This window comes from Diorhabda sublineata, chromosome 5 (genome assembly GCF_026230105.1).
Source record: "Diorhabda sublineata isolate icDioSubl1.1 chromosome 5, icDioSubl1.1, whole genome shotgun sequence".
NCBI classification, from domain to species: Eukaryota; Metazoa; Arthropoda; class Insecta; order Coleoptera; family Chrysomelidae; genus Diorhabda; species Diorhabda sublineata.
This window is the reverse complement of record NC_079478.1, coordinates 7,607,499-7,632,097: the sequence shown is the minus strand read 5'-3', so window position 1 is coordinate 7,632,097 and position 24,599 is coordinate 7,607,499. Positions and strand designations below refer to the sequence as shown.

Below are 24,599 nucleotides of genomic sequence, written 5' to 3'. Positions count from 1 at the left end.
ATTTGAGGTGTAACAATCTGGAAAAACGGGATAAATTGAAAAACAGTATCGAAAATTAAAATTTTTATTTTAATATGGAGTATTTGATATATCATTTAATAAAAAATATAATTAATAAAAATTACAAAATGTATATATATATACCTATCTGATATTGTAGTGAATATAAATTTTTTATAGACATACATTAGCCATAAATTCAGAGTAACAGAGTACATAAAGTTTCATAAATTATATATCAATTCGTTTATGTGGTAGCAAATTAATTAAAAATATATTTCTGCTAAAAATACTGTTTTGAACATATGCAATTCAAACTCTTCAATGAAAATATGTGACTGGAATAAACTCGAGCACCATTTTGGAACAAATTTATCAATTCAATAATATGTGTTCAAACATTTGTTATTTTATACTTAATACTTAATGTCTTTAGTGTTTCCAACAATCTATGTAATATCACTATTTACCATCGAAAATTGATTTTCTTTTAAAATCAAATTGTAAAAATTTTTTGGAGTAGATTTACAGGTAAGAAATTGTATCGCCCTTTTCAACCATTCCCTATCGCTCATTCCCACCTGAAAAATAAAAGAAAATTTTTTTTAAACTTTCAAATGTAAACAAATTATAAAATTTCAACTTTAAAATTTGCTAAACCTTCATGTTTGTCTAATAAAGTTGATACATCCATTCCTGAATATCACTGCACAATTTGTTGATAACTTTGGTACCCAGTAAACAAATTATTATTATTATTGTCTATATTGTACTCTAGATAATTTGACTAAAAGATTTATTAAGGTTGTTGCAAATATCAGTATAACTGCATATTATCCGCATTGTTTTTAATATCAATATCGCAACAATTGATGTGGGTTTTTAACATTAACGTTTGAATTGTAACGTTGAAGGAGGTACTTAATGCAGATCATATAGATTTTCTTTTTCCACTTAAATTGATTAATGGTTTGTTGTGTTAAACTTATTACTCAGGAAAATATGAAAATATGTTATAGTTCTTCCAATATCAATTGCAGAAGACAGTTATGCGAGGAAGAATCAATATTTCATAGATATGCACGGCACTCATACCAAATTAAGAAATGGAAGTTAATGTTTACTCCATAAAAAATTCGGTAAACATCTAACAAACCATCAGTCCACGTGGACTCACCAATGAAAGCATTCAATCGTAAACATAAATGCATTTCTATTGGCCGCAGCCGAAATACTCCCGCAAAAAAGTTTGCGATAAGCAAATATATCAAGTGTAGGGTAATGTTTCAAGGATCCACGACGGTTTAACCAAACAGTAAAACGCATTTACACCCGGTTTCTTGGGCGAAAAGGCTTCAAATAAAATACGTCGTGCGGTCCATAGGAAAGGGAAAGTTCAGTTGCTAGCCTATGGCACCGGGGCTCAACTTGGTTAAAGTATTTACTCACTTTATTATAGTTAACCAGCCACTATTATTTTCAGTTCCGACAGGGGTTGATTTTTAAAGATTTGCATGGTTTCTGGCAAGGGTTATCAATATCAAAACATTTTAAACATAATAAACAAATCAGTAACATAACATTTTTTAAAGTATTGAAAATTAGTGGAAATTTGATTAAATATGTCTTCGAAATCAAGTAAATACTGAACCGTAAGAAAATATATAATCACTTAATCATTTCTGTGTTGTGGATACTGAAGTACAATCCCTAAATAATATTAATATGTAATTTTAATTACAATTAAAGTGACTAATACTTACTAACCTCAATGAGAGCAGCAAGACACAGATGAATAAGCGGAAACACTAACAAAGTATATTTAAAATCATTCTCCACTCGTTTTCCATGTGGTATATAAACCAATCCCATCAAATCTGCCATAAATTTACAAGGATAAACAATTAACCAAGTAATAAATATTATTAATGAAAGAGCCGATACTAAAAACCAGAAATTCGTTATCAGTCTTTCACGATATGGTTGTCCTTTCGAATAAACAATAGCTAATATAATGTACTGATAACAAGACACGGTGAAAATTACAGTGTTCTCCCAAGAAACTTGTGTTTCATTCACCGTATTGCTTGAGATAGGTGTAAACCAACTTTGAGTAAGTAGATAAAAAATAGCTGAAATTTGAACTGAGGCACAGACGATAATTTGTAAAAAGAGAGGGATGACGTTTTTGGCTGCAACCAATGAACTCATCGGACGTTTTGGACCTAATTTGTCGGACGGACCTGAAATATAAAATAAAATTCAATCAAATAAAAATTTAGTATGATTTCAATAAAAAAACCAACAACTACATTAAGGCAAGTTGAAGTTTTTGGAACCATTGACGGATCGATTCATCATTAATCGGTACACAGAATGCATGCGAGCTTGAAGCGCTCTACACGTTCATAAATGTCAAAGATAGTTGAGAATATGTGATAACGCAACGTCAAAAACATAACCTCACTTTTCTAGTGTAGTTTTTAGTTACAGATACCCTGAAAAATGAGCTCACTGATAGAATTTGTACGTGCTAATGTATGGTTATATAATAAGAATAAGAATATAGGGAATCATTTTCGTGACAAAACTTATGATTAACTTCCTGATCTAATCGACAATCAGGTTTACTTATTGAATGTTTTGTTAGTCTCTCCTGAATAAGTTCAAAAGTTGCATCATATAATCTTCCTAACTCTCCCAGGCGTCATACAAGCTATCTGGCTGGCGGTAGTGATTGCGTTCATCAGTGAGTATCACACCTGTACAGGTGAAATATCAGTTTTTCAAATCACTTCAAGAAATTTCTTTTTTTTTGATATTATTTTCTTATTGTTTAAACTGTGCTAGACGCTAATTTTAAATTGAAGTCTGACCTTTCCTTTTGAGCCTTCAACTTTTTTTTACAAGTCTAATTATCTTTTCTGGTATGTTATTCTCTTTGAGGCTATCATAAGCCTTCCTAAAGTCAATAAATAGTATATATAAATCTCTACCATAATCCCAGTACTTTGAGGCCAGCTTTTTCATAATAAATATTTGGTTAGTAGTTGATTTATATATAAACGTCTACTGTTGTGAAAAGAATAATAATAATAATAATAATATACGACAAATTAGTTTATGAAATCTATCGAAATGCTGTCGGACTTTTTTTTTTAAATATCGAGCTTATTCAAATCTCAAGATGGTATGGGATTTCATTTATTTACAGTCGATTTATTATCAGATCAAATAATCCACAGAATATTCCAGTATTATAATTAACAGAGATTAATTTCAAAATAATACTATTACCTTGTCTTCCTATAGTTATTGCTAAACTAGTTGTTATTATTAAGTCAACAAATAAAAACTGGTAGTCTGCCAATTCTGAATGTAACTGAAAAAAAAATAGATGAAAGTACATGGATAAGTGGATGAAAACTTGCAGTAAGTCTATAACTGAACATTAGTAAAAACTCTGTAAATAGAGTAATTTTTATTGTATGTACCTATCGGTTTCGAAGATCATTTACTATCTTATTTTTTTAGTTCTGCTATCATTTAAGTTTGGATTTGTCTATAGCTATACTGGAATAGTCTAACTCCATAGCTTTAGCAGTATTATTATTACTTTAACTTGCAGAATCCATACATGTTCATGGAGTAAAAGAGTAAATTAAATAAAATTTACAGCATAAAGTATTAATACAAGATTGTAGATCTCCAAATACACATTTATGTGAAGTTTTTACTTTATTCATTAAAATTCCACACCTCACCAACTATTTAATGTTCATCATACAAAAACTTTTCTCTCTTTTCCTACCCTTTTTAGAGTTTTGGTAACTTTCGTATGTATTTATATTCCATATATTTTTGCTACTTTCTCAATTCCTCATTCATTTCTTTTTTGATTTGAATTTTTTTAATGGCGTTTCTGCCTCACACCATATTTCTTATAAATCTACATGTTTTATATCCAGCTACTATTTTTGTTTGATTTGTATTACCTTGATATTTGTTTAATCTATTCCCTTATATATAAAAAGTTATTACATTGAAACTTCAGAAAAAGTTTTGTTCACACTGACGAACAGTACTGTGTCGAAACTCTGAGTCTCCTATAGAACCCTAATTATTTCTTTTGATACGAATATACTTTTACTAATTTTTTATTATGCAAGAAAATAGTGTACATGAATAGGATTTAACATTTTGTATAACGTACCTTGTATAAAATTAGGACGGAAAAAAATTGTATCAAACTATAAAGCGCCATATATTTGAAAATAGCCATACTTGTAACTAGAGCACATCTTCCTTCTAATATTAAATAAACTAAACATGAAATATTTTTTATTGAAGAGGTAAATGGAGCAGCAACACTAGCTTCTGCCTCTGATAAAGATACTCCCACGTGAGCTACTTTCAAAGCCTAAAATCAAAGTTATTCTATTAAGTTGAGTTAATAAGAAAAACACCATTTTTAAATTTGAATGTTTAATATGAATTAAATTGTTAAAAACTAATTTTCAATATTTGCAGCTCATCTTCTTGTTCTGGAGATCTAATGAACTGTTATGATTTCTAGCAAATTGGATCTTTGCTCTACAGGTTTCTTGTACAAAGCTTTTTCTGTCTATGCTTGCAAAGGCAAGACATTCTAAAACCAGATTAACTTCAGTTCCACCCCTCTCTGCACTGAATCTACATTCAGTTTCAGTTAGACCTAATTTCATTCGAAGGCGGCAGCAGTGCCTTGCAAGGAAACCAGTGAAGAGGTATTTGTTTTTGCTCAGATTTAAATTTTTTTTTGCATTACGTTTCCGTTTTCTTCAGAAACTCTTTATAGGTGCATTGTGCAATAGAAAAACCACAGCGTTTACTCAATCGAGTGTATTGGATTTTCCTTCAAAGCTTTTGTGACCAGGTAACTCAACTCAACAAACTCTGTTCTTGCCTATTTTAAGTTTTTCATGAGCATTCCTATGTCAGCTGACGGACTCACTAAAGTACTGAACTTTATTGTGGTATCAGTTACAGAACAATAGAGAAAGCATCGAAAAAAAATGTGGATAAGGATAAAACCAGTTACTGAGACAATCTACAGAGGCTTGGACAGGCAAAGACTCTCATGGAAACATGGAAACAAACCAGAGATTTGCTGATTGTATCAACCTAAGTAAAAACAAACTCCGAATACTAGCAGATAATGCAGCGTGCGGATTCTCTTGCATAGAGGACGGAATCTCTATCCACATTATCTTGAAGTGTGTGACACCACGGAATTTCAGAATACTATACCTGGGAACGTACGAAATAGAAGACAAAGATCTTTAACAGCTATAGTCTTCTTACATTTTGAACTTTCTAAGAGGAGTGAGATTAATAAATCAGTTGTTAAAACACAATAGATCCTTTTGGTTGCGGTGTCGATAGTACCCTAATATACATACATACATAGTTTGTGTGGTAGTTTTTAATCTATTTGTATTCTATTAATTTAATGAAATTTCTTTTGGAAAGTTTGGGTAAAGTGTTCTCTTTTACCAGTCTCCTTCCTTACTTAGCATCTTGGCAAAGTTCTTATCAATGTGTGTTTCATAAAAAAAATAACAAAAATATATCTAAAACACAGTTGAAAAGCTCTTTAGATTAATTTGTTGAGTTGAATCTCGTTTCATTTAACAACTATGTAATACCTCATTTGTTTATAATTTTTACATATTTTTGAATATCCCATCTATCACCTAAAGGCTATATTTGCAAAAGGAAATGAAGATACTCGACATTAGACACAATTTGCCTAGATTCGTTTCACTATTCATATAATGCAACTCTTCTTACCCCACAATCATTAGCACCATCGCCTACCATAGAAACAATATAATCCAATTTTTGAAAAAACATTATCAGCTGAGTTTTCTGCTCGGGCTGGAATCTAGCAAATACCTTAGTTTTAACTAATATATTGGGAATTATATGTGGAAAATGAGTGATTAATTTGTTCCAATTTTTTCCATCTATAGCGAAGTGATGGTGCTGCAAAAATATGAAAAAATAAATTACTGTCCAACATCAATAAAAAATAAACAAAATTTCCTGTCAACAAAAATGTTCCTTTTTAAAAAATAATATAAATCCAACATTAACAAACAAAAATCGACACAAATTTCTTAGATGTTACCTTTGATTCTTTAAACTGGAATAGTAATTATAATGATTATCGATTGTGGAAAATCGACAGCATTCAAAATATGTATAAAAAAATATAATGGCATTTCAGCGACAAATAAAATGGGGTGCTTGTTCTATTATTATCACAAACTTCCTTTTCCCTGAATAACCATGACTCCTGTACTATTGTTCAACTAAATACCATACGGATACGAAAAACCAAAGCAGAATTATTAGCTTTTTACATATATACAAAAGTCTCAATGCATCTTCTTTAGAAACGCTTTGTATTGACTATTTCATAAGGCATAAAATCATGCAAGTCTGTCTTGTTTTCTCAATCTTAAAATTTTTATAATGTAAGTGATCATGGAGCTTCCATAAAACACATGTATTCAATTCTTGTCAGACTCGTTGGAGTACCACAGCCAGAACATTAAATGAGTTAATAGAGTTTTTATAAACAAAATCCCATTTCCTAACAAACAAACAAAAAAGCAGGTAGTAATAAGGAGATATCATAACTAATGTCCTCTTTAACAATATCACTCAAACAGCATATGAAAAATTTTGGGGAACAAAGAAATATAAATCTAAATTCTTAAACCATCTCAATTGCAATCTACTAGTGTTTCAATCGAACCACTATATATAATAAACACCGCTTACTAGAGTGAAGTGGAAAAGTAAGATTGAGGATTTGTCTTTGACTCGTGATTGCTTCCAGTGATTGATTTCAAATTGGAGGCATAAACTTGTAATTACAAAAAATGTATATATGTTGGTTTAAAATACAAACAACTAAAGTAACTTTTTTCTTGTAAATAAGAATCAACATTAGTTGGAAAATATTGTGAATAAAATAGTTATTAAAGTAATGTGATTGAGTGGTATCAAAGATCACCAGATTTTCTCCAAATACATTTTTTATTTGATTGTTATTAATTTGGAACAACACTTTTATCGGCATGGCTTTGGAATAGCTATAAAATCTTAACGAAAATTTCAAATAGAAAGTTAAAATCCTTGATATTTGAAAATTCTTTTATTCTCAAATAAATTAACTTATTTTTTAAAAGTTTTATGAGTACTAATCTGCTAAAAAATGTGATTGTAAGCTAATAATCTATTCAATATACACATTTGTTTACTACTCACTTCAAAATTCAAATTAATAGTAACAAAATCGTTAACTACTGGACCTCCCACCCTTTCAAAATGAATTTTAGGAACTCTATTTTCGTTATCCTCAACTGTTATAATGAAAATTTCATCTGTCTTATTCACCATATGGCAGTCATATGCCACACTAACTGCAGTTAAGATATTATCACCTAAAACAACCAAAACATTATCATGTTAAAATGTACTTGGTAGGTAAATGTGAGGTAAATGAGTTTAGCTTCAAAATGGTCAAATTTAGAAGCTAATTTAACAGTAGGTTAGGTTAGGTTAGGTACCCAGAAATAACCAGAACTTGCACAAACTTTTTAGCATTTCCAAATAAAAGGTTTGATTGACATTCTACAAGATTTTTCATCGATAGAAAATTCGGTATCTTTAAACTATGCATATCGTACACTAAAGTTTTTCTCGAAGCTATTTTCAATATTAAAAGTTTCAGTAGCATTTTTATCGAACAGAAAATATATTTCATAGCTGCACATTGTTCACTCAAACTTAGCATTATATGAATCGAAACAAGAACAATATAGCACTAACAAAAAAACCGCTGCAGTGAAACAGAAAGGGCCCCGTCAATATAACAGACTCACCGACAGCAATGTTATTCCGGTTAGTTTTGGGTTCCCGTAACAGTGATTTTGAAAATCTATAGCCACCATATTTTAAAAAATTATCAATTCAAAACATAGTTTGACTGTCTTTAACTTAAGTACCTGTTATCATAACTGTCCTTACATTCGCATTATGTAACATTTTTATTACAGGAGTAGTTTCTTCTTTCAACGGATTATGCATAATCAAAAAACCAAGAAAAGTTAAATCACATTCTATCTAAAAATATAAATTTGGTTAAAGTAACTTCTATGACACCAATATGAAATTTTCACAAATATATTTTTCAATAGATCACAAGATTGTATAGGTAGCTCTGAAACTACAGAAGTAAATCATTTTGTGAATAACCATATAAAATCTATTCTTCATTTTATTTGTAAACTAAGGGTGTTATATTTAAACTGGATACAAAATTTGATATTTTTCGAATCACTGGAACTTATAATAAGAGAGAGATTCGTTGGATGATTTTTAGGTAGGATAAGGGAATTTTTTTATGGGAGAAAGGTTTGAGTAGTTAGCCCTGATATAGGAGTTGCTCTTATGCAGGGCTGCATGTTAAGAATAACCGAAGATATTTCTATTAAGCAGACCCATTTTTGACACTTTCAGTAAAACTGATATCGAAAAGTACAATCAAAAATTGGATAGTTAAGAAAATTCAATGTAAAAAAAAATCGATTGTTCTATACTTCCTGGACTAACCATTAATATTTACCTTAATTTGATTCATGAAATGTCTTTTATCGGTATTAGACATTATCATTGTTTCTTTTTCAATAAAATGATTTCTTATAGCATATTTGTATGGCACTAACAATTCTCCATTAAAGGGTTGTTTTTTAAATGGGTTAATTTTGCCAAACAAATGGAAAGAAAAAACTAACAAAATACAAAATATATGAAATTGGAAATTTCATCAATTTATTGAAATGTCAGCCAATATTTCACATAATTAACTATTTAGATTCATTGTAATTCGTTTGAATATAAATTTCTTGATTTTTTACTAGAAAGATAAATTGGAATGGTTTGAAAAAAGCATGTTATAGAGAAAGTAAATAAATGTTTCTTTTATGTTAACTCATTATTCCACCAATCTATTCAATAATTCATTTAAAAATTTTGAGGCAAAGAAACGTCCCAAAATAAATGAAATAACCATACTTAAAAAAGAACGAATCATATAAGTTAAAGTAAATATGAGCAGATAAATAAAAATAAAAAATAAAATAAAATGAAAATTGAGGAAAACGTTAACGAAATGTAAATGTAACTAAAGATTAATCAGGGTAAAAATAATTTTAGAGAAAAAGGCATTCAAAAACTAAATAGAACAATTAGATAGAGAAGTTGTAATACAAATGATAAAGATATAACTGTTTCTAATTTACAAATCTCAATAGAGGAAAGGAAATTTGACATACGAAACGAGTTACAAAGAGCTAAAATATGTACAAGATATAAGTGTGAAAAAATAGCAGTTGAATACATAGCAGAATCAATAAACAACATAGTTCATTTACTTAAGATTGAATTGCACTTGGTATAATTTTTTGATGATTTTAGTAAATAAAACGTGGATATTTTCCATATATTTTCCTGCAAAAAGTGACATTTTGTCAAAAAATAAATAACAGTAAAATTATGTGATACAAAAATTTTGCTACTAAAATTATAGCCTTAATATTTTCCGAAAACTTTCACATTTTTGGAATCTATAGTCTAAAAATTTGTTATTTATTGTTGAAAAATATTTTTTACCTTATCTCTCTTAGCTTTTTCCGCGTCGATCCATCTAAAAGTATTTGGTAAATCCTTGTAAGCCAAAGCAATAACTCTATAACCTTGCGCGGTATATTGAGACAGTCTCTCATGAAAATCTTTGGGAATACTTTCAGTGTGACACAAACCGAGCAATTTTTCTGGAGCTCCTTTTGTAAAAGCAATCATATTCGTTTGGCGCAAATCACGACATATTACAGACATACATTGTAGTGTCGAAGAAAAAGTAAATTCCTTCAATATACCTATTAAATATGGTAGCTAAAAAAAGAAAACAAAACAATTTCACACATTGGGTAAACGAATAATAGCAAAGCACAGAATTTGCTTACATAATCAGTTTACCCCAGCAAAAACTCTTTTTTAATAAAAAACTAACAAAATATAAATAAAAATTGATAATTGCAATTAGACGTTGTCAATATAAAATAAATTTTGTCCAATTTGTTGCTTCTCTCAAAACATTTTCATTTTTCATCAAAATTTTAAGGGTTGAAAGAACAGTTATTTCCCTAAAACCCCGAAAACAAAGTATGGTTTATGTTTATATTTTACTTTTTATTCATTTTTATAAAAAAAGTAGCAACCCTCATATTCGAATGACTCCGTTTCCATAGTAAAGACAACTTGGAATAAAATCGAAAATTCATTAGATATATTTAGGGTTTCACTTGTATACGAGTGAAGTCATACGTCAAGCAAAATCTTCTTCTTTGGGTGCCCTCTTCTAACGAAGGTTGGCGATAACCCTAGCAAAGTCATTTATGTCAAGCAAAATGCTTGTTGTTATTAGTGGTGTTAAGTTGGTAAGTTGCTGTAAAAGTCAAAGAAAAAAGTCGCAATTGGCATCTGTGCATTCTGGCGTTGTTCGAAGGGAACCTTATAAAGGGAGTAGATCAGAGATAATTAAATAAATTTTCCTTCAATTTTACCATAGATCAGTAGGTGCAAAAATTGATGTTTGTTGTTCCGCGTAATGTGCCCTAGGTACGCCGTTTTTCTCTTCTTAATTAATTCTAATAATTCAAGTTGTTTGCCGATGCGTCGCAGAATTTATCGTTCTTCAATCTAATCGTCCAAGGCACCATAAGGATTCTGCGGTGCAGCCACATCTCGAAAGCCTCCAACCGTAGAAAAGCACCCTTCCAAACATAGCACTTCACGAACCTCAGTCGTAGGTTAAGATCAAAATCGGGATAAATAAGCACTCTTCTAAACCTCAAAAATGCTTGTCGGGCTTGTTCAATGTTCAATTATTTCTTTGCCTGATGCCCAGTCTTTACGATTCCCAGATATTTGAATTTATCCTCCCTCTCTAAGGGCATTGCGTTAAATGTTATGGTGGCGTTTTCAAACATATTTATGTTTCTTGAAATAATCATAAGTTTTTGTTTTTTTGGTATTGATGTTTAGGCACATTGGTCTAATCTATTTATGCTTCATGTTTTGCTTTGTTTACACTGTACACTTGTTAATACTGACCACGTTCTAGGATTATTTATAATTCAATGTTTGAAGCACTTGAACATTTTGTTTTCGCTGCTTGGAAATGTAAAACAATGTCTTGCACTCTAAGAACATCGGGAATAGACAGACAGATGCAGTGGATGACTTTTATAATATGTGGTGGTGAAATTATGGAAAGATAACATACCTGTCATCCTTTAAAATCATAAGCAACGCTATAAAAAAAAATTATTATTTATTTGTTACTAATAACTAAGTTTTAAATTTTTATTCCTAAAATCTAGTGATAAAAATCTCTGCAAATAAGACTCAAGTTAAACATTCTTTTATTAGTATAAATAATGAACATTAATAAATGATATACGCATTAATCTATATGAAAGAGATGGACTGGATTCTCATGGGTAGTTAGGATAATAGTATCGTATGCAAATTTACCCATTGTGTGTCTTATCTGTATATATACTACCGGTCAAAATTTTTTGCCCACCCCATAATCAATTTCATTATAATACACATTCTCTTTCATATTGTCAAGCGAAAATTGAATCGGTGTCTTACAACTCAAAAAATAGTGTCCATTAATTGTTTGATTTATTCGAGCACTTTTTACATTTTGGCATTGAGTGGGACAAGTTAAAACAATGCGAGTACCGACTGATTTGTTTATTACTCTTTAACTATGAATTATTTCTTGGGTGTTTATGATTGTAGTTTAGTCCAAGTTAACCCTGTGAGACGTAAGAACGTATATTTTTCGCACCAAGACATCTTTTTGTGAAGTTTGTATACGATTTGTCTTCTTTCTCGTAAATTCAGACTTGTAAGTTTTAAAAAGGGTAAAACCAAGAAACTATCGGTTGAAAGTCATGCATTAATCACAAGTCTTTATAGTCTAGGGAAAAGCAACCGTACCATTGCCGTCGAATTGAAAATATATCGTCTACAACGTGAAAAAATATACATCCACCAGGAGCTATGGTGATAGAAACCGTTCAGGGTGGCCTCGAGAAACCACAATCGCTTAAGATAAATGTGTCGATATTAATCAGGCAACGTGATCGATGACTCAAGACAACAGCTCAGATTAATAAATCTAGGAATCTGATTTTGAGTACTTCTACAATGAAGTACTAAAAATGAAGATTGAGATAAACTGAGATAAATGAGGTTTCAGTAGGCCAAAGAACATAAAACCTGGATGTATGAAGAGTAGGAGAGAATTTTATGGAGTGATAAGTCAAAATTAGAGATTTTTAGGTTTAAAAGAAGAGTGAAGAAGGAATGATAGATTCATGTGTAACTCCGACTGTAAAACAAAGCGGAGACTCGGCGATGGTTTGGAGATATTTTGGAGGAAGGGCGACTGGAGATTTGGTATTGGATATATTAAGCGTTTTTGAAAGAATTGAAAAGAAAGATTGTACTGATTTGGTCTTCATATTCGCCCGACCTCAATCCGATTGAGTTGTTGTGGGACAAATTAGACGGTGAAGTCATAAAGCGGTGTCCTACTTCCAATTCACATCTTTGGAATATCCTAGAAAACGAATGGAACCAAATAGATAACGATTATAAAAACAAAAGTGGCTTACATCAACGAATCAAAAATTTAAATATATAAATAAATATAAATATCATAGTCATTTTATTTTTATTTGTTATGCATACTATAATAGAGTGGGCAAAAACTTTTGAATTATAGAATTATAAAATGAATTCGAGAGTGCTGAAAACTCAAAGTTAGATGAGTCAAATCGCAGAAATTTCTGTTAGTCATATATCATTTGAATTGAAGGAAGAATGGACATAGTAATTTTGTATGATAGACCCTCATATCATAAAGTACTGTTTTTTTCAATACTACTTCTGTCACATGATTTATTTATCCATTAGTCTCTAAACACAAAAAGTTAGTTATCAAAATGCATGTCAGACTGTGTAAGTGTAGTTGTAACATTGTGGACAGTTTGCTTAATCGATATTAATAATAAAAAATAATTATACATTTTTCATTAGTATATTCGAGTTGTTTTCAATATCTTCAGATACTGATTGAAAGATTATATTGACTTTATCTTTAATTCTTTAAAACATAATTTTACTGTTGCTATTCATTAATATCAATGTAACAGAGATAACAAAAACCCTTGCTTACTTCGAAGTTAGCGATGTTCAAATCCTGTAATATGTCATTTTGGGAGAATGGCGACACTACATTTGGCCCTAGCATATCAAATCTAGTATTTTCTGATTGTCCAGGTTCTTCTAATTTCTAAAATTGATCAAATTTCATCGTTTCTTTTCAACAAAAATTAGTTCTTTAAAATACGCACCCAATTTGTGAATCGAAACATAATTAAATCCAACGGATCACCATTCAGCTCATTTTGAATTCTTGTCAAAGAGTGACAGGCAGCCATTGATTGAACCAATCGATCTTCTATATCCAAAACGTTAACGTCATTTACAGGTTCGGAAAATGTAGAATTTTTGCAAGGAATCACACAATTCATTTCTAACCCGTCATGAGTTAAAGTACCCGTCTAAAATACAATTATGAATATATACATATTCAAAAAATACTTCTAGAACAACTTGCATGTTAATTTTTATATTTTATAATTACTGTAATAACCACTAAAGCCACAAAACCCTGATAGTGTGCGGAAACTTCGAAGGGATGACTTGGGATTGTAACCCAAAGAACTTACTGTAGATATACATGGCAATTGTGAGATCAATCATCACATATGGCGCTTTGGTTTGGGGTATTAAAGCTTCCATGAAAAACAATCTCTCGAAAATACAAAGACTGGCTTTCTTATGTGCAAATAAGGCCATGAAATCATGCCCAACAGCTGCACTAGAAGTGATTCTAAATCTACCTCTTCACATAGTTCTGGAAAGCGTTGCGGAAAAAACATTACTCAGAATGTTTAGAGACAGAATAACCAAGGAAAAACCGTCCTTAAAAAATAACCAAAACTGAGACACGGCTCAGGATAATGCTCCGAAAAAGTTTATCTTTGGGAAAAATTCACCTCAATACTCAGCTGTAGAAATAAGTGGGATAATAGCACCATATGAGAAAAGAACATAAATGCCATCAAAGCGTATATCGATGGATCTAAAGCAGCACAGAACTAGAATAGAAGTGTATGGGCTCAGAAGCAAACATTCCTGGGCAACCACCAATAATTTTTCAAGCAGAAATTTATTAATCTAGATAGGAACTATCGCAAACAGAAAATCATCATCCTGTCCGATAATCAGGCAGCTATTAGAGTTTTAAGCTCCAATGTCATAAAATCCAAACAACCTACAGGGGTTGAAACAGGCAAAGATTCTCAGCATCTGGGAAACTAACATCAGAGATTTTTGTATACATTCATAAAATTGAAATATATTGTAATCTGATAATCAGCCAGTGAATAATATATTTATAGTTATGAATTAATTTTCTTGAAGACCAAAATATTAAAAAATATTTCGATAAAAAACTATTATTAATAAAATACACCAAAAATCTAGAATAATCAATGAAAATATGTTTTTCTTTATAGAAATATATTTTTGACAGTTTTTTTTTCACAGTATAACGGTTTTATGTAGATGTCTGAACAAGTATTTACCTTATCGAAGCACGCAATTTTAATTTTTCCACAAACGTTAATTCTGGGTGGACTTATACAAAATATTCCAAGTTTTTTCAAACGGTTTTGACTATATACTGTACCAACTGCCATTGCAGCGGGTAATGCTGGCGGTACAACGATGGTTATTAAATCCAAAGATCTTATAATGATGTCTCGCAAAGGTGCCTCAAAATTAAAATTATTATTAAAGAACAATTATAGGCTCAACTTCAGTTTAACTGTACAAATATTTCTACGGACCATATACATATTTTGATGGGCATAAACATTTTTTTTATAAAACAAACCCTTTAAAAGTTGTAGGCTATTATATGCCCCAATATAACCAAATTGAAAATTTTAATAAATGGTAAAAAAGCTTGTCAATAAATATGAAAGAGTAATGGTTTTTCTTTATTCTAAAATATTATTTTTTAGCAAACACTGGAGTTGACATTCAGCGCACTAAGAACGGTAGCCAACAAAAAGCTTCTTCTACAGATATCGTGTTCTTGAAGAAGACTTCGCTGAACACCTCTGAAATCGCAAAGAACAGCGCGACCTTTTCGAAACCTTACTTTCTGCCATCCGTCGCGAATATCGATCTTAATTATATTGTGCTTTTTTAATGTTGAATTCATTGAATTTTGCCATCGATTTTGTATTTTTATTTCATTAATTTATTCAAGTTAAAGTTAAGTTAGGTTGGCTTAAGTTATCGTTGTGTGGCGCATTTGCAGAGACACTGTTGTCAACGTCACCTATCGATTTTACTGTATATTAATATTTCCCATAAGGTTATAATGGGATGTATAAACCTATAATTTCTTAAGGGGTCGTTTCTTAAAATAAAAAACTTTGTCGTTCGATTCAGGAGGCAGTCCCCCATCGAAATATATATACGGTCCCTAAAAATACTTGTGTTGCCAAACCAAAGTCTTACCCAACCAATAAATAAATATTTCCCGAGTATTTGATATCACAAATCATTATCTATATATAATTATTAGCCATAAATCATACCTGTATAGTTTCACAATAAAAAAAGTCAAAAAGGGGTTAAACAATAGGCTGCAGGTACGGTTTTATATACATTTTAAAGAAAATTAACGTTTCCAGGTGATAAGCTCAGCAATAAAAACCAATTATAAGTTTCTTAATTCTCCCTTTTGAAAGGTTGCATCTGTTTATTTTTAGATGTACTCTCAACTTTAGAAATTGTTGATATAAAGGATGTTTTCGAAAAACTGCCGCCCTACCTGATAAAGACTTATTCGCAATTTAAAAAATGTTGAATATAAGGTACAGAAAATATATTGGAGATGGAAACTCCCAAGACATTTCAAGGTAGTCTTGATACGAACCCGTATGATGATGATCCGCTTGTAGAAAAAAAGAGTGTGTTGGGCGTGTTCAGAAACGTATGGATGCCAGTTTACGTAAAGCGGCAGAGGAGCTGGTAAATTGACAGATAAAGTCATCAATGAGTTGAGTTTATACTACGGTCTGGCAATTCGTCGCCATCCTGATTATGTGAGGAGTATGAAGATCGAAATATAATAATAATAATAATCCTTTATTAAAGACTCGTTTGATAGTTTTGTTTTGCAGAACATTCAGTGATTGAAGATGTGTGGCAGCAGCATATATAAAAGTATAGCATGTATAAAAGTTCAAGCGGTGAGAATCCACAACACTCTTGAAGGGTTTGTCCATGAACATCCCTCTCAGGATGAAAAAGTAATTGAGCCCATTTATAGAAGTTTATCATCTGATGATTTTTTACATAGATATTTGCTTTGAAGCATATTCATGTTGGAACTATTCAAATTACCAATTATTTAGCTGTTGCCATTTTCAATGAAGGTTATTTACCGATCTTAAAAATGATGGAACTTATGGGCATGGCTCTTGGTACTGAAGCTCATACATTTGCTGCCAGACTTAACTTAAGTTCGAATTGACCGCCCTGGACTACGAGCTTCTGCCGCTTCAAAACAAGGCCGAGCAGCTCGTTTAGCCGAAAGAACATACGTAATGTATGTGAGTATTAAATATTATTATCCGAGTTATTCTACTGGAATTGTTTCTCAAACTTTAAACACGCTTTTATCGACTACCTTTTTTGAAGTGGTTGACAAAAAATCTCAAGTTTCTACCCTACCGATTCCTTTGAAATTGGGTGGATTTTTTTATATAAATATATATCTCTATCGGATCTGCTTGGGATTTAAAAAAAAATCAATTTGGAGTGTTTTTAAAAAATTCGAAAGGTTCAAAAAAATTTGATAATTCATGACGACGCCATTTTGTGAATTTTTTTTTGGTTAAGGTCAATGCGATAGCGATATCTTTACAGACTGAAAATGTTTCAAAGTTTTTTGTTCCAGATCACTACAAGGGCTAGAAACATATTAACCAGGCTGCAACGTTTTTTATAGCCCCCACTTTACCGACCTGTAATTTAATGAAATTCTGATTTTTTTCACAATTTTTTGTATAATATTAAAAAGCCAATAATTAATGCGATCGGATACAAAGAACGATATAGTGCAGAGAGCAATGAAGCCTTTGTTGATTGTTGTATTTCAGGTTATTTAATGTGATTCAGACCTTGTAGTATTAACAATAATGGAAAACGATTCAGTACTTTTTGATATTTTACATTCTTCCGATGACGAAGATGTAGTGCCACCGTTTCCAGATTACACTTATTACACCACACTGGCCGAACTGACTCTAGACCTAGTGCAAGCAGGGCAGTGAACTGGGTGAACTAGTTCTCTTGCATTGCTACTAAGAACAGCGACACTAGCGCCGGTTCTGCTACAAAGAACGCTTTAGTGTACACTTCCTGAACTAGTTCTACCAGTGCAGCTACCACGAACAAACCTCTATTATCGATATGTTTCAACTTCAATTTCTTTTTCAAATGGTATAAAATAAAAAAACAGTAATGAAACGAATCATACTTACAGATCGAGAAATATAAAGGTATAAACAATATGACATTCCAATAGTTGCTATAACAAATAAAACCAGAACGAATTTCATACTGTCTTTATAAAACTTCAAACCAACAGGTGCTGGAAATAGTATACTTTTAACAAGTGAACCTTTTGTCGTATCAAAACCAGTTCGCACTACTCTTGCTAATACGTGTTCGCCTTTGTAGTAACGTGTTTGATTCACAGTTGTACCCGAAAAGATCGTGTGTCGTTTATGTGTTTCAATGTTGTAAATTTCTGTGCTGGATTGTAATGCAGGCTTTTTTACTGGCAAACTTTCCCCTAAAAATAATATAACACAATTCTTATTTGTAAAAATATATAGGACATCATTTAGAAAACTCTAAATTTGAACCAAATTACAAAATCATGATATTGCTGGTCTATATTCACCTCAACAATTGTATAAATAAATTGTATAAAAAATTAAAAAAGTACATAGTTGGTTTATACTTTGGAACCATAACTTTTTGTCACAGTTGAGTAAATATTTATACTCGTTAAACCTCTTTTTTTCTTGTAAATTGGAAATTATGCTATTTTATCGAAAGAATGAGTGGTACAATATTTGAATTTGCCTCCAGTGGCATTGGTTTGAAATGAGTTCTTCGAATTGTGACTTGCGAGTAAAAAATTCTAGATTTTAGTTGCTATTAGTGTTGGGTGAATATTGATACTCGTCCAACTTCTGTTTTATAGTAAATTGGAATTTATGCCATTTCATCAAAAGAATGAGTGCCACAACATTCGAATTTGCCTCCATTGGCGCTGGTTTGAATCGAGTTCTTCGAAATGGCATGTCAATGTCACTTTTTGATGGCTCTGATGTATATTTGAAAATATTCAACAGTAAATATTTGTAATGTCGTCACAGCTCTGATCTATTGTAAATTGGATGATGTATTGTCCCTTTAGATAGAATGTAAACCTGCTAACTCATTTCAAGATGCTTCTAGAGGAATGAGAAAAACTTAATTGTCACTTAGGACAAAAGACAAAAAAGTAGTTGGGATATTCAACAAAATTTTGAATAAAAACTTACAAACTAGAGCAGACAACTGATTTTTCATGGTTTTATAAACTATTTTGTAGCTTGGCAGATTTTGGCAGTCTTATTTTGTAGTAACCGTTTTCTCAGACGATAGGCCGTCTCTTTTTCTTTCGAATGGTATTCAAAAGTCATTTGCAATCAAAAATTGATTTAGTAGGTTTACATTCTAAAACAATGATATTAACTTTATTTCCTTTCCGTCATATTTGTCACCAGGGAATGTTTTGAAAAGTTGTAGTCACTAATGATATTTTTATTCATCATCCACACCATAGTTCTTATCTTTAGTGGGATTCATTTGACAATTTTATAATATAAAAAAAGGAATATACTTTCACAAAAAACATTGAATTTGAATTTAATTTTAAATTGTTCACTATTCCTCGCAAAGAATTCAAAAAATGCCTTTTGCTCAATTATTCTATATATTCTTAACAGTAATAAGATTAACCAATCTTCAATCACTCAAGTTACCCTTTTTTATTAATAAAAATTTTAGGTATTTTATTACAAGGTACAAAATAATATAGATCCCATTTCATATTGAAATCCAATGTTACCAAAAATTAATATTGGAAAAACATGTCTTAGATTATATTTAAAATAGTCGCTCTACCTGTCAAAACACTTTCATTGACAATACACTGGCCAGTAAGAAGTACTGCATCACACGGCATGATATATTTAGAAGCAGGAAGAACAATGAGATCTCCAGGCACCAGAAGATATGGATCAATCACCATACTTTGGTTCCCTTCTATTTTTTTACGTATCACTGTAACTTCATGACATTTTGATGATTCAATCAAATCATGAAGAGCTTCGCTTTGCTAAAAATCATATCATCTATTGAAAGGTCTTAATGTATATAAGAATATAATAAATGTAATCATTCGTGTATCTCAAAACGAACCACTTAATAGTCTTCAATTTATTAATACCGATATAAGCATAATAATACAAATGGAAAAAATTAGCCTGCACTAAGTCTTTTTAAACTAACTTCAAACTTGCCAAATGAATTATCGGAATAGACAGAAAATATTCTAATTAATATACAAGTTTTATTAAAAATGAGGCAAAATGTGTATTATGGATTTTACAAAAAATTATGTTACTATATTTAATATTCGATTTAATACAGTGTATTGGAATCCCGTGTTCCTTTCGATCCCTACTTAAAATCAACTTTATAATTGCATTTTGTCCAATCTAATATTTAGCCAATTCATTAGGTTTGCAATTGGTAGCAGTAAGATTCCAACTCTATAGCCCATATCAGCCCTCAAGTGTTCAATAATATTAAAGTCTTCTGTGGACCAAACTAGAATTGCACTTTTCACTTTGTGAGAGTAATTTTGTACAACTCTATGAATAAAAGCTTCCCCGAATCACAACCAACTCTAAGAAGGCTTCCAAACTTATACCAGATCATACCATAACACTTTCTCTACCATAATTTACCAATACGATAATGCACTCTTTTAAGGTAGACCTCATTAAAACAACAGTTATGACTGATTGTTAAATAAAATATTACCCCATTAACGTTTTTATCAGTGTAGGTGTACTTGGGCAAACTAAAAATGCTGTCCTTAATGGTCTGTGATAAAAAGACTACCAGCTGCTCCATGGAGAACAAGATCTACATTTTTCGTATTAGATCCTGGTTATGAAAAAATTTTTTATTGCAGTGCAGTGCTTGTAATAAATCAACTTCGTAAAGTTGCATTCACAAAAATCGATCTCGATTCATTTTCACCTTAAGGCGGATTCGTTCAGGTTTTTTTATATTTTATTATCATTGTGGGCCTTTTAAATTATACCAATTCTGTGGACTTAGTAGACTATGTAATCCCATGTGATCTTGCCATAACCCTTACTCCACAATTGCTGACCATAAAAATTATATAATTATGATTTTGCAGATGTTGAATATTGAAAAGGTATCTACACCACTTTCTATCAAACTCTTTCCATCATGGATAAGTTGGAAAAGTCTCTATGGTTTTGCATACTCAAATGAAAAAAAAGCTTCAATATACTTTAATTTGTAAAGCAAATGGCAGTTTCCAAATCATGGAGATCCTTAGGGTACTACTAACCCTTTTCCTTTGCTGGAATGATCATTTCAATAAAAATAAAACGTTGAAACAAACTTGTATAAATAAAATTAATGTGGCAATAACACAAACAACAAAACTTTGTAATATGTTGGTGTCCAATTCATAATTTTAACAATCTGCTTCTTGTTCTTAAGAATTACAGGTCAGGTTTCTCAAATTTTAATGTTTTGCTATTTACTCTAGATTTTGAGAAATATTAATGATTATGAGGAAAATAATGTATTACTACTAACCTTCCGAGTTTGAAGTAGTGATGTTACACTAGAAAATAAAGTTAGAATAACAATACAAGCAGCATACACAGCGTAATCGTCAATACTCCATAAGATAATGGAACATACTTGAAAGGCGTAGAACGGATTAAGAATTTCTTCAATAAATAAAGTCCAATAGGATTTTATTTCCACCTCTATTTTATTAAATCCATACAAATCTAAGCTATAATAAAAATTGAATTATACAATGCTAACATATAGCAACGTTAATTACATTAATGCTTAATTCTTTTAGAAGAACAGAAACCAATGTACAAAGTCATATACAGTACAATATCGTAAATCCGGAACGTTAGGAAAGGATTGGTTCCGGATTTTAGATTTCCCGCTAACGAAAAATTATATAGCATTACATGGTAGTGTAAAGATAGGGAGAGATATATATAAAATAATAATAATAATAAAAAGATTATAAACCGCAAGTTATATAAACATTAATAAAAATAATAGTCAAGAAACAATAAATAAAAAAAAATATGTATAACAGTATACATGATTAATAAAAAAGCCTTAATCTCCACAATTTATTGGATTTGGATCATGTAATATCTTTTTTTTGTTTATCATTTTATAAACTGTTTAAAAGAGAAAACAATAGAATTAATTGTGATAAAATAGTTGTTTTCTAATCAAAGGAACAAGGTCATCAATACATTTTAACACATAAATATAGTGAATCATGTTACCATTCATCATATATGATATGGTTATTTTACTTAATTTATGTTTAATCCATTTACTGCTAATGAAACTATGAATAACTACATAATATCGTCAATATTCTGGTGAAAGTCATTAACTCCAATTTTCAGCAATATATTCACACTACTCAATTTAAAATTAACCAATCTATAGACTGACACAACTCATCAAGTCCTACAAGTAGTTAGTTTTTAATGATTTAATTCATCTACAGCACTGCCTAATAATCCCTACACCTTCAAACTGTTCTATTGCAAAAGTGTCTTTTTGGACAGGGACTTCTGCCAGAACAATGATGATATTTTCATCCATTTAGTAATATTCTTATTGGTGTGTATAAGAGAAATCAAACAAGAACACAATTTTTACATATTACCTTATAGTTTACGAATTAATTGTTAAGACTGTCAAAAGACTATAATATAAAAGAAATTACATCATTGAAGACTTATGATGGCACTAGCTCCATTAAAAGGAACGTTTTGGTAAAAGTAAATTAGGACAGATGCACATGCACAGTATCTGTATTTTGTAATATTGATATTCTGGACCAACTGTATATATTAATAACAGACACCGTAATTAAATACCATTACTTTATCTAAAAACCTTTATAATTTTTATTAAAGTATCACTCTACCTGTTTTGGTATTCATCATTAGTTAGACCATCTGTATTTTTTAAATAGTCATCCACTGATTTTGATGGAATTAATTGATCTAATGTAACAAATGCATTTATATTTGCATCCCACAGATATTTGGTATGTTGATGAAAAAAATATCTAAGTTGATTTATGTTCGGCAAGGATACATTTTCAGTCTTTATTTTAATATATTTGTATTGACCATGATTATCACACACTACAAAAATATTTTGAATGTTAAATATCACGCACATAATTTGAAATACAATTAAAAAACCATATTTATTTGTAACATTTTATTTACAATCTAATGGGAAGCTTTGAATATTTTTGATCTGAAAATACCATACTCCACACTTTCACATAAACTAAAACCTCTAACTGGAGCTGCTAAAAAATCATCTTGTATTAGAGATTTACTTACCTAATAAAACTGAAGCAGTCTTCAGCTCTTCTTCATTGAATTTAATCTTTTTAACCTTTGGATAAGAACTTAATATAAAATATGGTATTCCAAGAAATAACACACAAATAAAATGATAAAAAAATGTTTTGATTTTACTTTCCCTCAAACCCCATATTTTGAACTCAACTGAATCTCGTGATTCACTTAATATTTCTTGGAAATTATGAACTTCTATAGATGCATAACCTGAAATTAAAGTTTTAATATTCACATCAGACTAAATGTATGATGAAAAATTGAATTCTATGTTATATTATTTGTTAATTAACAAATTCTACTCTTTAATGGATCAGTCACTCTTAAATTATGAAATAGGCTATGCAAATCAGGTTGAAATATATGTTTCTTGAAATGATTCATCTTTTTATTAAAAATGCCCTTCTAATGAAACTACCATACTGTAAAATAATGATAGAAGTCATCATGATATATCTACTAAATCTACAATGTAAACGATAATTTCTGTTGTTTTATTAAATAATATTTAACTGAATATTTATTTGTTCCTTAATTTTTATTATAAATTGTTAGAAGATTGACCTTTGGATTATCTTTCATTTTATTTTCTAGTTCTAACAATACTATTCTATTTATCCTCTTGATCTTAAATGTTAATCTTGATTATTAAAAATAAATGGATAAAAATATATTCTTCATTTCTTAGACCTTTTGAAATATTAATGCATTAATATATTCATAATTTGCTATAATAATTCTTATTTTAAAATATTAAAATTATTCATTTATTAGAAAATATGAAGGATTTGGTATTTAATTATTGTAATAGAGACAAACACTGAAATTGTTCTTCATAAACATTGAATTTACTTCCTAGTCATAAAAATAGTTGTTTTATCTATTATCGGGTTAAAAGGCAAATTAATTATTTCCTATTTCCACAGATTACTACTCATGAGACTTCTCTATTAAAAAAATAAAAAGGTAATTTTGTATGAAATAGGTAGTTGGATTCCTATTTCCATCTAAATAAATTTTTATTCACATTGTAAAAACTTACTTTCTCTATTTTCCAGTCTATTATAACCATTCATTTTTGTATTTAAAATTGATCTTTCCTTATCGTACTTTAATCAATCAATCAAATTCAAACAGTCAATTATTATGTTATAAAATTGTGACTGAGTATAATTTCCATTACTTTAGCTATCATTGGTGTTATAGTTGAAAGCACTTATCATAAAGTAGCTATTTAACACGTTTCGTTTCTGTTGTCTGTCCAATATTATTATCTCAACAATTGTTTACATAAATTGGCATGGAAATGAAAAATCTTCAAGGTTAAAATCGTTTGAAAGATAAAACCAAATAGAAGTATTACATATATGGATAAAACGACAATCTAGAGATGTCAGTATGTTACGAAGCTAGAGTTGGATGTCGTTCACATTTAAATAAGGATACATAACGCTCTACAAACCGTTTTATTACATAAACAAAAGTATACATTATTTT

General features: G+C 30.2%; 1 protein-coding gene across 2 annotated transcripts; it reads right to left on the bottom strand.

Moving 5' to 3' along the window:
- Window positions 1-50: 50 nt before the first annotated feature.
- LOC130443758 (polyamine-transporting ATPase 13A3-like) lies at window positions 51-24,435 on the bottom strand. Of its 2 annotated transcripts, XM_056778555.1 has the most exons (17): window positions 24,145-24,435; window positions 23,085-23,312; window positions 22,655-22,877; window positions 21,271-21,475; window positions 19,528-19,741; window positions 17,829-18,142; window positions 14,850-15,038; window positions 13,551-13,760; window positions 13,373-13,489; window positions 9,727-10,008; window positions 8,061-8,178; window positions 7,321-7,496; window positions 5,833-6,027; window positions 4,214-4,420; window positions 3,298-3,382; window positions 1,768-2,243; window positions 51-581 (listed from the first exon to the last, which is right to left on the bottom strand). In XM_056778555.1, exons 1-17 carry the CDS (start codon window positions 24,176-24,178, stop codon window positions 450-452), a joined length of 3,405 nt encoding a protein of 1,134 aa, XP_056634533.1. In that variant the 5' UTR covers window positions 24,179-24,435; the 3' UTR covers window positions 51-449. The 2 variants fall into 2 exon arrangements, with proteins under 2 accessions (XP_056634533.1, XP_056634534.1); XM_056778556.1 differs by lacking the exons at window positions 19,528-19,741; window positions 21,271-21,475; window positions 22,655-22,877.
- Between the last annotated feature and the right edge of the window lie 164 nt (window positions 24,436-24,599).